Here is a 17,093-nt window from a genome sequence, read left to right on the forward strand (position 1 = left end):
TCTCATGGATTAGTGGTGACTGGTTTCCTACAATCCTACAAGAAGTACCCTTGTAGGATTTCCTTAACTTTCTAATGCTCTGTGAGTTTTAGAGATTATGACAAATCCTTGCTGCCTTTAAAGTGTGTTTTTAAAGTAACTTAAAAAAAGAGTTAAAATTAGAAAAGAAAATTTGTTCTTCTTTATATTAATGGTTCACAAAATGCCTGATTTCAGTGTTTTTCAAATACCCCAAAAGTATGAGGCCAAAACTGCCATCTCCATGATTCATTAACAAGTAGGAGTTGTGTCCCTCCTGTGGCGATTCATCCAAACTGCAGCCGGTTCTCTGAACCTCTCCTGCTCACACAGGCCTGCATACACACTATTTGCAGCCTCCCTGGTTAAATTATAAACACTAACCAAACTGTTATATTTTCATACACACAGCAGGTGTAGGTGATACTTACATGTGAAGGGTGGAGTGGTTAAAGGCTGCTGCTAAACACAGGTCAAGACACAAGAAAGGGTGATGTGGGTGATGTAGCACAAACGTCTCTCTCTCTCTCTCTCTCTCTCACACACACACACACACACACTCACACACACACACACACACACACACACACACACACACACACACACCTTTCACTGAATGACACGTAACTCAAAAGCCACCCGCCAAACTTATCAGGAGCACCTGGCTGATTCCCATAAAGCTTCCAATCACAACCCAGAGAAGTCACAGTGGCCACACTGGGCTGCCATGTGGCGACCATCAGAGACAGAGCAGAGGTGACAAGGCTCTTTTTAAAGAGTCAAACAGCTACAGGTTCTCCTACACTTTCCTTGGTTTGCTCCTTGATCACCCACCTCACCCGTGTGAGTTGAATCACCCAAAAACATGCCGGGCACTCTGTTTCTCTGCCTCCTAGTGTCTTCTGTAATCTCTGCAGAAAAAGGTAAACTCTTTAAGAATTCTCTTGACTCTCTTTAGTTCTCATCACTGCTGTAAGTGTCAAATATTATAATTTCTTCCTCTAAGTTCATAACAGTGTTGCAGATTTACTGATATCCTGTACACGTTTGAGCTACTCTTTCACAACTGTGCTCCAGACTAGAAGACCTGTATGTTTTATGGATGGTTTACCCATTTAAAGAAAAAAAAAATTCCCGTTTGCTAAAAAAGCTTTCCAGCTCATTTTGGTGATTTCCTGACTTCCCAGTGACAGGTTCTCGCTTGTGAAAGAGAAAGGCTTCTACAGGGTGAAAGTAGTTAAAACTGGGACACTTTTTCACAAAATGTTAAGAAAGAATCATAACAATTACAGATACTCATGTATTTATCCTTGTATGCCAAGTGTATCATATTTTAACAGTTTGGGTTAGTTTTTTGAGACTTTAGCATCATCACTGTGATTTCCCCTGGAAAAAAAAGTAAAACTGGCACGATACATTTTTAAGCATTACACTGAAAAAAAAGTCAGATGCAGCAAATATGAGAAAAATTAAAACTCTTATATACAAAGTACTATTTCATTTCATTTATTTCATCAGAAGGTTCAATAACCTCTACATTTAAAAAAAAACTTGACTTTTCTTGAATTATTTGATGATTTGGGGTTTAAAGGGTTAAAAAATATGCTATGTCACTTCTCTAATTCTTTTGTGTCAGATGCCATCTTCTGGGTTAAACAGACCCTAAAAATAGCCCATCACTGAAAAGATCAGATAAAACTGTACAAAGTGTTGTTTCTTTGCATTTTATTAACACATAAAATTGCATTTCATTGTAAACAAATAGGTCACACTCTATAGCAGTTAATAAATCCACAAAGATTTATTGAATAGGTTAAACTTCAAATGCAAAAATACTTTACAAAGTCTTTAGTAAAAGTAAAAGCATTATGATGAAGACTCAATTTATAATGTTTTTTTTTTTTTTTTTAACTCTCTGAGATTACTTAAATTCCTCATGCCTCCTAAAATCTAGCACAAAGCAAAATCAGTTTCCATCGACAAGACTCCTTTTTGGTGCCTTGTCTTTTTCTTATAATCCTCATGCAGACGCAGATTTATTGTTTCTAATTTGGAATATTGGTGGACTACCAATAAGAAGGAAAGTCCAGGACTTTCATTCTATACATTTTGATATCAGCCATTTATATTATTATGTATTAGCTGTGCTAGCAGCATGCCTTCAAGACTAGCAGTCGTGGTAGTGCAGTCAGCAGGTTAAAGGTCAACCACTATGGCCTTCGACAATCCTACTAGAGATGACACAAGCCTGTAAGGCACATGTGTCGAACTACAGTCCTCGAGGGCCGGTGTCCTGCAGGTTTTAGACGTGTCCTTGATCCAACACAGCTGATTTAAATGGCTAAATGACCTCCTCAACATGTCTTGAAGTTCTGCAGAGGCCTAGTAATGAACTCATCATTTTATTCAGGTGTGTTGACCCAGGGTGAGATCTAAAACCTGCAGGACACCGGCCCTTGAGGCCTGGAGTCTGACACCCCTGCTGTAAGGACATTTTTCTTTATAGTATACACGATAAGCACTGACATCCTATATCGGCGGTCTCCAACTCCAGGCCTTAAGGGCCAGTGTCCTGCAGGTTTTAGATCTAACCGTAGGTCAACACACCTGAGTCACATGATTAGTTCATTACCAGGCCTCTGGAGAACTTCAGGACATGTTGAGGAGGTCATTTAGCTATTTGAATCAGCTGTGTTGGACCAAGGACACATCTAAAACCTGCAGGACACCGGCCCTCGAGACCTGGAATTGGAGACCCCTGTCCTATATACTGCGTGTGTGTGTGTGTCACTAAGCGAGTGCAGACTTTGTTTCCTGGTCTTATTGAGACACTGAAAAAAGGAAGTAAAATCTCTCTGCACAGTTGAGTGTTTAGTGCGTCTCCTGTCTTCCTGCCTCAGACAGCACCCTTCCCAGACTGAACAACACCAAAGATGTTGAAGCCTTCATCGACTCTGCTGAAGTGGTGGTCATCGGATTCCTGGAGGTCAGACAAGAAAATTGCATGTGAATAAAAAAAGGTCTCAATCATAGGCTCAGATAAGTTTGGGAATTTTTTTTTTTAAAAGCAAAGCCCACAGTAGCTGTTTTGCGGCTTAGTTTATTATGTTAACATGCATGTGGAAACCCAGACACGATGAGACAAATTAGCTGAGAGTGAGACTGTAAGGTCTCCAGAAATACAGCCTTTGTTTGCACCCCGGCCTCGGTGATGCTGCTGTCACGAATACGTTTTGAAAAAGGATCTGCTTCCCGTGGCCACACCTTTGGCAGTGCTGGTGCTGTGAGGACACAGGGTGGCTGGCTGTCCCACGGTGGCGAGCTCTTTGGCCAGACTTTGTGTGCGGGGGAAGATGGCAGACTTGACAGGAAATACATAGGCATCTGAAGATCTGTGGGATTGGCTCCATTGCTCCTCTCATAAACAAGTGCAGAGACGAGGGGAAGGTTCAAGAGAGGATAGTGGAGGAGAGAGACAGAGAGCACACAAGGATAGTTCATAGCCGGACCATGATGCTGAAGGCAATAAGAGACAAAAATATTGGTGCTGTGACTCACTAAGAATGAACACATATTACAGGCTGCGAAATGAGAAAACGGACTGCCAGAGCTCATGCAACAGACTCTCAGAAATAGACATGATTCACCTTCCTTTGAGTCAGCCTCATCTGTCTTTTCTTCCTGGCAGCTGCACTTTCCAAATTGTTGAGGGTTTCTAGTGTCCCCCTGGAGACACTGGTGTTCTCGCTCAAATTTTACATAAGATAGGACAAACAGTAACAAACAAATAGTGAGGGGGAGAAAAAGAAGAAAAAAAAGAATTTACATGGTAAGTTATGAGAGGAGGTTGAAACGGTCTCCCTCTTTGTTCCAGGGAGAGGAGAGTTATGGCTATAAAGAACTGGTGGAGGCTGTGAAGCAAGTCAGCTCTCTCCCCGCAGCCATTTGTTCCGTGAAGGAGGTGTGGGCTGAGTACAACCTCTCCTCGGATGCCATCGCTCTCTTCAGAAAAGTACTGCACATATTTTCAGTAATAAACGATGTACGATGTCTGTTTTCATGAATGCGATGGTGATGCTGTGTGTGATGCTTGCAGGCAGATAACCACCAGGAGAACATTGATCTTTCTGAGGCCAAGGACTTAAAAGCTGACGGTCTTGTAAACTTTATTTCTGTGAATGAGATCCGATACATCACAGAGTACAGCCAAGTGGTAGGTCCCACTCATGTCTTCTTCACAGTCCTCTCCTTCTGTCTAATATTATCTGTTAAGTTAACATTTCAAATACTTAATAAAAAGCAAAGATCCATCACACAAAATCCCCGGGAAAAGGTGGATTGTTAGAATTTTATTTCTCACATTTTGAACCCCACTCTTTTCTATGTCCTCATCACTCTCTTTTCTCTTCTGTTCCTCTCAGACAGCAGTGGGTCTGTTCAATTCAGAGGTGAAGACACATCTCCTGCTCCTTGCCAACAGGGGGAGCAAAGATTTTGTTGAGCTCAAGGAGCGACTGGGAGCCCTGGCACCCGAGTACACAGGCAAAGTGAGAATATTCCTTAGTGTAATTCAGGTGTAGAAGAGCATCTTTGAATAAATCTGAGTGTTATATGCATCGATCATCTTCACACTGGAGTGTGGAAATAGAAAGGTCTCATGAGAATACAATAAGGTTTGGCTTTTTTTTTGCTTCAGTACATCATCATAGTGGATTGAAAATCAAACAATCTTGATGTGACTGAAGTGCAGACTTTCAGCTTTAATTAAAGAGGTTTAACAAAAAAAGTATTGACTGTTTAGGAATTACTTTCATTTTTAGACAGTCCTGAATTCTCGCTGTAATTTCAAGGTAACTGGGTAAGCATGAGAGCATAACACGCTATCAAGTCAAACATGGCAATTTTATGTCATTATGGCTACTAATGGAACCGGCTTAGGTGTGCGTTGCTCATGCCAAGTCAGTCACCTGATCTGAATCCAATAGGCATTCATGTTCAGTTACTGAAGACAGTGAGGTGTCTTTAACGTTAACAACTTTAATATAAAATCGTGTTAATTTGTCCAATTACTAAATCCTAAACAGTAAATGAAATACTTTTGTTAAACCTCTTAAACTAAAGCTCAGAGTCTGCACTTCAGTCATATCAAGATTGTTTGATTTAAAATGCGCTGTGGTGGAACACACACAAAACTGTGTGGCCTGTTTCTATACTAGTTGATCATTAGACTGGAAACTACGTGCACCCTTCATACAGCACTTTATTCTACACCCTTTTATCTATCTCACATCTACACTTACAGACCCTTTTTGAATAAGCAATTAAGCTAACATGCAAGACTTTGGACCAAGTAGAACTTATTTAATCTGGCCAACGAAAGCATAGACAGGGATACAAAATTCTTTAATTACATTCTGCCAAAAATCAAATAACTTGATCTAATCTAATTATGTAAAATGAACCGCCTGTGTTCCAGTTCTTGTTCGTGCTGCTTAATGGAGCGCTGAAGTCCAACTTAAAGCCACTCGAGTACTTTGGCCTCAAGCCGAAGGACCTCCCACGAGTTGGCATCTATGATGGTAACTCTGACACGAAGTGGCTTCTACCGGAAGGAGAAATTTCTACAGAACGAGTGCGAGAGTTCTGTGAGTCTTTCTTACGAGGAGAACTGAAGGTGAGCAGCTGTTACTAAAGCTTAGACACTGCTCTTGACCGAACACATCTATGGTTGCGGTGTATACAAATCCAGTTTGAAGATTTTAATTTATTATGGCAAAATGATCATTCTCTTGAACAAACAAAGGTCAGTATCCTCCAGGAAAAATTGCAATTACATTAGGCCGCACTAGTAATGTACCATGAGCCATCATCTATATATGAGCAACACAAAAGACAGGAAACCCCCCCTCTGTGTATACCAGTTTGCTCTGTTACACCCCACAGAGCTCCAGCTGGCTGTGAGTTTCCACATCACTAAACTGTGGCATTAGAAATCTGTATTCAACTGACATCATATTCATTAAATGAATCAGCCCTAAAAAAAGCAAAAATAACAGCAAAACACAAGAAAGCATAATCTGCTTAAAGTTTTAATCATAATAATCTTTTAGAGAGCAGAATTGCTGATGAACCTATCGATGAGTTTAATGCTTCTTTCTCTACTTCAGATTATAGTTGTTATAGTCTAATCCAAAATAACGTGTCATCAAAAGATGTATTAAGACAGAAAGAAAACCTGGTACTGCTATTTGCTTGCTTTTTATTTTGCGTTCAGTTTCTGGTGGGCTTTTTTTTAAGCTCTCAGCTGCAGATATACTTTAAAAGGAGAAGCTTTGACTCTCATCTTCCTTTTATAAATGGTTCAATCACATATTTACTTGAATAAAGGAATCCATTTAGCTTATAAATTTGTTGCTTCCCCCAGACGCTGTCTTCTAAAATGCTAAAAGATGAATACATTTATAATGTTCAGGATTAAATTACTTACTTACTTACTAAAACAAACAGATGTGGCCAGCGTAAATGAAAGTGCTCATAATGCATCTGTGTAGCTGCCATGATTGTAGTTTATTCATGAATTGCAAGACTTTACTTTGAACTTTCCTCTGAATAATGCTGAATTGATAAGCTGTCTTCTGTATTTCACTTATTGCACTTTTATTTATTTATTTTTTTCAGGGGATGAAAGAGGCTGAAGAAAAGCCCAAAACAGAGCTGTAGGGCTCAAGAAGAAAATGAAAATGAGCTTCTTATTTACAAAATAAAATGAGAAAATTTGAATGAAAAAACTAGATTGATGTCTCTTTTCTCATAGGACTTATACCCTTTGAGCAGACAGGGAATTGTTTATATTTATGAGTGTCCATAAGTATATTATATGTCCTTATTTATTTTCCAGTATTTGTTATGTTTTGCCTGTTTACACGAGTGTGAGTCCGTCTGCAGTCTGGTTAGTTGACCACAAGTCACTGGCCGCAAGTCGCAGTGATCTGGCGGAGTTTGTTAGTCTTGTCCACTAATGTTATTGTCAGAGCCACAACACACCAACCTCAGAGAGACTGACAGAAAACATGCTGGGAAGATGTGGATGGAAGCACTGTAGTAAGTGGTAGTTTCTCGAATGATTCATTCTGGGGAACAGTGTTCAAATAAAGTGAAAAACACCATCTGTACAATATAAACTAACATGAAAATCACACACAGCCCTAAAGCAGGGCATCTAATTCAAGATTAATGTAAAGTTTCACTCCAAGACATATCAGGATCTAAAAAACGGAGCATATTTAGCTACAGAGGCTGTAAAAGTTCTATAAAAGAACAACAGATGGGCTGTAGACATCAAGAGTGAAAAAAGTTTGGGCTGGTCCCAAAAATATTCTCTCAAGCAAGAAGGGAATTTCAAGGCCCAGACTGGGATCAGTATAATTAGTGGTGCTGCGCTGCCAAGCGGATACATCCGGCGGAATCGGGAAAGCCTGGCAGGTGAACATTTCTCCAAGACCAGATGGAATATACAGTATGTGTCCCCCGCCATCTGAGTTTGTTTACGGCTACAAGTGAGACGGCTGACAGATGAGGCAGTGTTACATAAAGTGCTGGGGGTGGACAGACATGACAGCGTTTTCATCAAAAGGGCAAATTGTAAGTTAAAGCCTCTGTAGGGTTCACATTTCCTTACGTCTGATATTAAATACTGCTGCCCCTCTTGTGCTCCTCTTAAATAAACAACAAGATGTTGTATCACCAGAAATTAAAGTATGTATTAAAGATTTTATTTGCATTTGTCTTGTTTATTGTGTTTATGTTACTGTCATTTTAATCAATGTTCCTTCTGTCATCACATCAAAATACAAAGAACACATGATTTAATACAGAATCGCATGGCCTCTGCTAAGGCTGTCTTTAAATTGAAACTTTGGAGGATGTTAATTTTAATAATTTGGTAATTTAGTTCTGGATGCAGGTGGGACAAGCTGATGAACATTTGGAGAGTATGGGTATGGGAAGAAAAAAACACATAAAAAATAATTCCATCATTTCCTCTTAAAAACAAGCAAAAACTGTTATTTGCTTTGCTTTCCTGAGAGCTTAGAGTTTAAGTACATGTAGTTTCTGTTGCTCTTTACCTTATACGTCTTCAGTGCAGCAGACAGACTGCAGCCATGCCAACTGCAGATGTTCTGCTCAACAAAACTCACTCCCAACCAGTCGTGGCAGATGGCTGCCTGTCCATGAGCCTGGTTCTGCTTTAGGTTTCTTCCTGTTAAAAGGGAGTTTTTCCTTTCCAATTGGAAAATGTCCAAAGTGCTTGCTCCTAGGAGCTCCTATATGAGGAGCTCTTTTTTCTCGAATTATTGTAACATCTTTACAATATGAAGCACATTGAGGCTACTGTTGTTGTGATAAAACTGAATTAATTTTAATTGAATGTGTCCTTCAGTGTGCACATTAAATATGGAGAAGTGTTTTCTTTCATTTGTGCTGTGTTTATTTGTAAAATTAGAAACAGTATTACTTTATGGATGGACTATTGTTATTCATTTTTATCAGGCTGTTCTTAAAGCTTCCTGAAAATTCAGTTCAATGCAATTTTATTTAAATAACACCAAATAATAACAACAGCCTTACAATAATACAGAGAGAACCCCAACAATTATTCAACCCCCAATGAGCAAGCACTAAGGCTACGTCCACACTCATTGTTAGTCCATTTAAAAATCTCGGTGCTTTTCCTCGACATTTTGCCGCAACGTTTCAACGAACCGGAAAGTAAATAAATGGCAGATTGAAATGAGGGAGGCCAAATCTTCTTGCATTTCACGCATGCGCAGTACTGGAACGTAAGCGTTTTGGGCCTTTTCAATGTCGACGCACAGCTCTGTAAACTGAAAATGCTAGTGTGGACGCGGAGCGTTTTCAGAGGAAAACGCCGTCTTCAAATCTATCCGGGCTAGTGTGGACGTAGCCTAAGGGACTGTGGGAAGGAAAATGTCCCTTTTTGCTGGAAGCAAACTCCAACAGGAAGAAGACAGGACAAAAGACACACTGTGGCAGGGGGGCAGGTATTAATAATTACTAATGATTAAATACAGTGTGGTGTATAAGTGCATACACAAATTAAACATGATGGGGTAAAATCGATGTGACAAATAGCTACAATTTTGTACAAACTTGTAACGCTTGTGTGGTCACATTATGGCCAGAACATCTGCAGTTGGCATGGCTGCAGTCTGTCTGCTGCACTGAAGACCTGTTTACCCACATCAGGTAAAGAGCCATAGAAACAACATGTAAATAAACTCTATGCTCTGAGGGAAACAAAGCAAATTGCTTGTTTTTAAGAGAGAATGATAGAATTAATTATGTGGTTTGTGCTTCTCACATTCCAGATGTTCATCAGCTTCTCCCACCTGCATCCAGAACTAAATTAAGTTGTATTTATTTTTACCCCACTTCTGTATCCCTCTGCTCTCTTCTCTTTCCCCTCACCTTCTCACTCACTGCAGATGGCTGCCCCTCCTGAATCCAGCTCTGCTGGGGGTTGTTTCCTGTTAAAAGGGAGTTTTTCCTTCCCACTGTTGGCAAATTTTGCTTACAACTGATTATATGATTGTGGTTTTCTCTCTAATATTACTGAATTGATGCTTCATAAATATCACTGACCTGAGTTGAATCCACTGGTTATAGAAACTCTTAAAAAAAAAGAATATGACACCACCTATATTACTGTAGCTGGTGATCATGGACAAGATAAGGTCACAGCTTCAGCTGCTTGATTCTGTAGTTTGCACTATTGTAGGTATTAGATTCATGAGAAAGCTCATGAGCTTGTGGGATTGATGGTATAAGCCTCAGGGCCATCTTTCATGACATCTGACATGTGAAGCAACAATCTCTTCCTCCTGCTGCTGAACCCAAACATGATACTCTCTGTTCTCTGGCTCTCACGGTCCTGTTGGGATAAACTAAGCAGTAACTTGGCTCTTACAGCCCAAAGCAAACCTCATAAATCTGCATCTAAAACTGGCCTCTCAGTAAGACAAGTCTCTAATAAGTAAGCAATAAGTATACTGTAGGTAACCGTCTCTAGCCAAGTGTGTAACTGGTGTTCCCCAGTTTTTCAGAAAAATGGCATAAAATGTCACATGATGCTGTTTGTTTATTCTTCCGAAAAGAAGTGGTAATGTATTTGACAGAAAACCAAAATTCTTTACTGCACATCCATTTAGAGGCATTCTCATAGCACTTTCTGAAACAATTAACATCCATTCAGTTTATATTTTTATTGTCAGCATGGCTCTTTACATTTTTGCATTATTTTCTCAAGGCCCTATCCACACTGACATCTAGAAAGAACTATTTTAGGGCAATGCTAGGGAAAGAGAAATATGATGTGAACTGACAAACTCACCTGTGGCTGATCTTATTATCAGGGGTTGGATAAATGCAGAGTGATGTATATGCATACATAAGTGAGTTTTAACAAAAGTGATTTATTTTTAATGGAAAATGTTTAAGATTCTGCTCTTCTTCGTGTCAGGCTGCTCTTACTGGAGTGGCTGTAGTTCATAAGGTAGAGGAAGTCAGTTTAAGTTTGCTTAATATGTTATTAAATAGAAACAGGCAGTTTTGTGTTTTCCTGCTTATTACACAGAAACTCTCAGAGGTAATTGAGTGGTAATAACTTAGAAATGACCATATTGTTAAATTGTTGTTTCTGCCTTGTTACCCAACTATTAACACTTTTTTTACTGAGCTGTAATAGAAAGTGTTACCCAGATTTCCATAACACCTTCCAATCTGAGCCACTATTACAGGTAACATCAGGTATCATATTTTGAGTGTTTTGGTTCACAGATGTCACACTTATCTTAGACTCCCACCTTCTCCATGTACAAATCCTATTAAATAATTCTTCCTTGCATGATGCTGGAACGTCAGTAATCGCTGACCCCTTCCTACAGGCACGTAGAGACATCATGTCAGGCCTGGATGCGGTGCTGTCTCAAAATCTAACGGACCTTTAGTCTGTTTTTTCTCTCTTTGACTCACCTCAAATATTTCGTGCTCTTCTTTTGAATTCTTGGTGTCGCTTTCTATTCTTTAAAGGGCTAACAAGGCAGAAAGAAAAAGACTTTGCACACTATTTATAGTGTGCAATGCTCTGAAACCACATCGATGTACTTTACAGATTTAGATTGCTGTGTGTATGTGTGTTTACTGCATGTATAACAAAACTTTTATTACTCCCTTTGTGCGGCACACAAAAAAGCAAAAGCCACAAGTGTTTTTCATTTTTATTATCAGTATGGAGTTGTAGCTTCATATGCTTATTAAATAGATGGTATGTGTGTGATGTTGTGTAGTAGTAGTAGAGTGTGTGTGTGTGTGTGTGTGGTTGTGTGTGTAGTGGGGTGGTGGGGGGCAGCAGTTTAATATCGATGTTTTTTTTTTAGGAAATATGTTTTGCTGGCTTGATGAAAGATTTTGTGGTAAGTGTGAAGACCCATCCATCCAGTTTACAAAAATAGCCTTTATTTTGAAAGATGCAGATGGCATCTAAACATGCAGGAAAAAAATGTAGATAGCTATAATGTATTATTAGAGCTTCCTGCAGGAGAGCTCAACCTAATACATTTTTTTTGTTCTTCCTCCTGAATGCCACAAAAAACTTTCTGTTTGTCGAAACATGACGTCACACAAGTGTCTTGTGGTGGTTTGATAGAAAGAGCACCGGCTTCAGCACCATACAGACCTCGTGTGTCAAAATGTGCAGTGAGGATGTGCTAGAAGTCCATGAGATGTCCAACACCACTCCCAGGGAGGCTGATGTAGCTGACAGGCACCTTGAGATCAAACAGAGCCCTACTCTGGCAGTTGCTGAAGTTTTGTGATGCCAGGAAATAAAAGCTCCATCCTCTGCACAACTCTTACAAATTGTTAGTCAGTGAAGGGGAAAGCATCTTCCCACCCACTCTGTATGCAGAGGGGACGGACTGCTGCCAACCTAAACTGAGGATACAGTCAGGTGGTGGAAAAAATACTTTGAGGATCTCCGCAATCCCACTGGCACACCTTCCATAGAGGGAGCAGGTTATGGAGACAAGGGGTATGACTGTGGCTGGGGTCACTGAGTTTTATATAAACTCTGGTGACAGGGGCCCTAAGACCTAGAGTCCCTTTGCCCTTGGATTGATGGTGGCCCCTATTTTTAAGAAGGTGTGTTTAATAGTTCAGGGAGATCACACTTCTCACCCTCCCTTGGAAGACTCAGCCTCCCTTTGTAGACATGAGAGAGGAGAGTGTGTGTGCGTTAGTCGACCTTCAGGTTCAGTAGTAATATTGGGGTTTTCCAACAGGCTGTTTTGGGTGCTTTGGAAGTATCAGGCATGTTGTTGCAGGTTATCTGATCCCCGTACAGCTGTAGGGGGAATTTAGTTTTTATTGCTAACAATAAATTAAACTCATTCATGATGGCAGCTGGACTACTACCTAGAAAAGAATTTCTAGGTGTAACTGAGATGGATGTGGTCTCAGGATCTCATTTTGCACTGGGGCACTTTACAGCCAAGTGTGAAACAATCTAAGGCCATAGTTCTCGCACCAAACAAGGTGAAGAATCCACTTTGGGTGGGAAATAAATTGCTGCCCAAAGTGAAAGAGTGCAAGTGTCTCAGGTGGTTGTTCATGAGGGAGGAAACAAGGGATCTGGAGATTGACATTCAGATAGTTGCAGCGTCAGCAGTGATGCAAGTACTGCCATCTGTTATGGTGAAAAGAAAGCTGAGCATGAAAGGAAAGCTGATGACTTAGCAGTTGATCTATGTTCGTACCCTTAGTTATGGAAACAAGCACTGTATGCCAGAAAGAATGAGATCACAGATACAGGTAGCAGAAACAAGCTTCCCTCAAAAGGTTTCAGGTCATCTGTTAGACATAGGGTGAGGTGCTCAGTCAGTAGTGCCTCAGAATAGAGACCATTCTTCTCCACATCAAACGAAGGAAGCTGAGGCATTTTAGCATCTAAGATGCCTGCAGGATTATCTCCTGGGCAGAACTGTTTGAAGGGGCTTGAAACTGGGGGTGCTGAATATATGAGTGTTTGTGCGCGCACGCATAGTGCAACGCATGTGAGGCAGAAACACAGGTGAGCAAATTGATTATGAAAAACTTAAAAAGTATACCAGTCTTTCAACTATGAGGTTTCTTTAGACACAGCAGTCAAGATGTACATACACACACAATAACCTATGTGTGTGCAGCCAACCAAAACCTAAACCTAACCCTAAATAATGACATGAATCATTTTTGAAATTTAAAATACATTTATCTGTTTTTTGCATTTGCAGGGGTTACTGTACTGTACTTTCCACAGCATTGCTCATGTTTAAGGTTTTTCAGCCATGTCCAAGTTGGAAGAGACAGGAAGAGAAACCCAGTAAATGCAGGCGAGATATATCTCTATATCTTTACAGCTAGCTTGGGAATGCCTCACTGTTCTCCCATAAGAGTTTGAGGAGGTGGCTGGGGGGAGAAAGAAGGCCTCTGTTTAGACTGCTGCCCCCCCCCCACCCCCCCTCCAAGCCAAACTCCCATAAGTGGCAGAAAATGATGGATGGATGGATGTAATAACATAGCTGCTTCATTATGTATCCATGTCCAGTATTATAATGTAATTTTAAATTTTGTGTCTAAGCACAACTAAAATTTAACTGCTAAAAATCAAAAAACTTGTTTTGCTTTTATTTAAGCTGGATAATTTTTACTGTTAATTGTTTGTTGTTGTTTGTTTGTTTGTTTAATATACTAAAGGAACAGCTAGAACTGGCTCTTGAGGTAACACTGTTGTATAACAGCACCATGCCCGACAGTTTCTTACTCTTTTCAGATGTTACACTGTAATATTTAAATGTTGGTGAGATTTATTATGGGTATTTTAGGTACCTTACTGCAGACACAACACGAACAAAAGGAAATGTCATGCTTTTCTCCGAGCTTCCACACGCAGCCTGAGGTAATGGTTTTACAAAATGCTGAATACAGTCCTCTAACTGGTCATTTGAAAGTTGTTTGTTGCAAAGATATGAGGCATGTGCATCATGCAACAGGAATAAAGCTGGTATGGATAAGAGTTCCAGTAAGAATGGCTCTGCTTATCCATCACCCATGAGGCCATCTGTCTGATGGATATAGACGTCTTTACTAGATACTGATTCTGTGTAAACTACACAAAGCTCAAAGAGAAGCAAATGATGGTTAGCCAAGAAAAAAAATTCCAGATTTCAACCCCACTGAAGTGTTGTGGGAGTATTTACAAGAACAAAAACTGATTGTCTTGTAGTTAGAGATATTTTCCTTTGAAAGGTGAAAGAAAGTTTCAGCAAGCTGACAATAACGAGAAATTGTCCCTGCTTAAAAAAAGGGAAATGATAACTAATCAGGAATTTCTTTCTCTACATGAGAGCATAACATCTTCAAACCAAATGTGAAGAGGTCATTTTCTGATTGAGATCTTTGTGCTTTTTAAAATTTGTTTTGTTTTTAAATTTATCCCCACAGGCTGAAAATTAATTTACCTTTTTTTTTTACTTAATACTTATTGCTTATTACTATTTACATACTTAATGAATTACTTTGTAATTCAACTATTGTTTCTTTGACTTTTCTTTTAGTTGTTTGTTGATATTGTAATTCACTGCTAACTATTAGCAGTAAAATGTGTTTGCAATAAAGTCTATAAAAGTCCAGGATTGTGTCAATATGCAACAGCATATGCTCTATGTCGTTTTCTCAACACAGTTTCTTTATGAGTTTTTTTTTTTTGTATTTTTACTGGTTATGATATGACTAAATATACTGATAATCATACATGTGCAAATAGACAAAAAATAAAAATAAAATGATGTGAGACTAATGCTCACCAATGCAAAAGTACAATGGAACAGAAAAAAATCATTGGATTTATCAAAAAAGTTCCAACAACAACAACAACGTAATGGATCATTTACTAAATTAAATTTTAGTGATAAGACGATGTAATCAAAAGCCAGGGTGAGGAAGTGCTTCATAGTTCGGCCTCAGATCATTTGATAGATTGTTCCAGTAGCTCAGAGCATGAAAACTGAATGAAAAAACTTAAAATCTTTGGAATGCCGAAATCATTCCCTGAAACATTATGTATCTCAGGGGATGTGATTTAAAAATACATTTGCAGGAAGTTCTTAAATTAAAGAAAAATATGAAAAAAAAGGGAAAAATTATGACATTTGACTTGTGAGGATATTACATCATCTGCTTTAGAAAAAGATGCTCATCACTGATATGACTTGACTGCTGTGATCATACACAGTACAGTCGCTATCACATGCTTTAGTTGTATTTAAATCTGCTAGATGCACAAGAGCTGGTATAAATGAGGGACAACTGTGAAAAACTGAGAGCGTTACTTGATGTCTACATGATATTAATTAAAAGCCAGGATGCGGCAGCAACGAGGAACTGTGTCTGCTGCATTTCCTGCCTCCTCGGGGATGTTATCACAATTGTTTTCTCCAACTGTGTCCCCCGAGCACTAAATCCACAAAAATCCACAAAAATGGACACTGGACGAGACACTGAAATTACATGGCATGAAGTCCAAAACAAATCCTAGACACCAGGAATAACGCTAGACTATGAAGCACAAAGGACAACAAGGTCACTCTGCACCACTGAATCTGGCTCACTACATGACAAATGAAGCCATTCGGGGCTCTTTGAGATAAATATGTATATACACGAGTTAAGTGACATGTGTGTGTGTGTGAAAGTTTGGTTATCTACACAGTATTTAAGATGCAATATGGTTTAGGTCAAAGCTGCAAACTCCAATACCTTTTTTAAAAATATACAAGCCACCAAAGCCGCACTCGAATATATCGCACAAACAGAAAACTGCATCCAAACCCGCGTGCATAACGCTGTGCGTCCAACACATGGGGGTTGTCTAAATTTATCTCTCTATATGCTGAAATACGTTGACTGACACTGTGCATTGGGCCGCTGGTTGGTGTTGGTAAGCCATAGCCGTGCACTGGATCTCTCCAGGACCTGGGCCGAGATGGATCTGTAAATAGCTTTTGACTGCGGTTTCGAGTGGGACTCTGCAACACTCTAATTAAGCTCTGTCGCATAATGAGGCTCACTGCCGTTCCGTGTCACTCGATTAGTAGGTTGTGGTAGGCTCAGACTATAGTTTGGGGTTTGTGTGGGTGGGAGATCACATCTGGGGCAAGGAATATAGAAACATAACAGCAATGGCAGACCTGGCAACCTTGATGTTAAAGAGGCAGCCCTGCAGTGGGTCGTCTGGATTAAAATCCAATTAAATGTTGAAGATATTTTATAGAAATCTTGTAACATCACCAGTTTGGACTTTCAAGGTTTGTTGTATTATTATACTTCAGGGATGACGGGTCAGGACTTAAAGGAATTTGAAGGGGATGTACAAGACTGGTAAACAAGACAAGTATATAAAAAATGATTCGTTTGGCCTTTAAAAAATTGCATTTTTGTTGGAGAAAATATTACTAGAAATATATATATAGTGTGGAGTTTATCCAAAAGCAAGAGAAAGGAAGTATTTTGAGATCTCAATTCAGACATTTAATTCAAAATTGATCTACAGGTCGTTCAAGTTCTTCAAAAGTTATCTTTAACTATTTCTGATGAGTTTTTTCTTTGTATGTGAAAAATGCATATTTGCACACATGCACGTTGTGGAGAAAACAGCACTTCCACAAAGAGTGTAGGGAATAATTCATCCATCATTCTGTCAACATACACACGTACTCACAGGTTTACATGTGTTGCCATGTACTGTATGTAATGTCAAATGCCAGAAATGTTTGTGGCTGTGGCTGTTGGATGAGTTTTTGGACTCTGTGCCAGGAGCTGTTTGGATGTTTATGTGAGTTTTCATGACAAATGGAAGCGGAAACGGTGACATTTGATTCCCCAGCCAATCAGAGGATTATCTCATTGTGTGGGTCTGGTCTGACAAGAGAGGTGGACTACAGTATATATTGACCTCGACT

General features: G+C 39.5%; 1 protein-coding gene across 1 annotated transcript; it reads left to right on the forward strand.

The window, feature by feature from the left end:
* The first annotated feature begins 537 nt into the window (after positions 1-537).
* On the forward strand, positions 538-6,804 carry erp27 (endoplasmic reticulum protein 27). The gene is made up of 7 exons (XM_085161624.1): positions 538-941; positions 2,919-3,004; positions 3,893-4,030; positions 4,115-4,231; positions 4,440-4,565; positions 5,495-5,692; positions 6,697-6,804. The coding sequence occupies exons 1-7, from the start codon at positions 884-886 to the stop codon at positions 6,736-6,738; spliced, it is 765 nt and encodes a 254-aa protein (XP_085017750.1). The 5' UTR covers positions 538-883; the 3' UTR covers positions 6,739-6,804.
* Positions 6,805-17,093: the final 10,289 nt, after the last annotated feature.

The sequence above is a fragment of the Neolamprologus multifasciatus genome, chromosome 6, assembly GCF_963576455.1.
Source record: "Neolamprologus multifasciatus chromosome 6, fNeoMul1.2, whole genome shotgun sequence".
Classification (NCBI taxonomy): Eukaryota; Metazoa; Chordata; class Actinopteri; order Cichliformes; family Cichlidae; genus Neolamprologus; species Neolamprologus multifasciatus.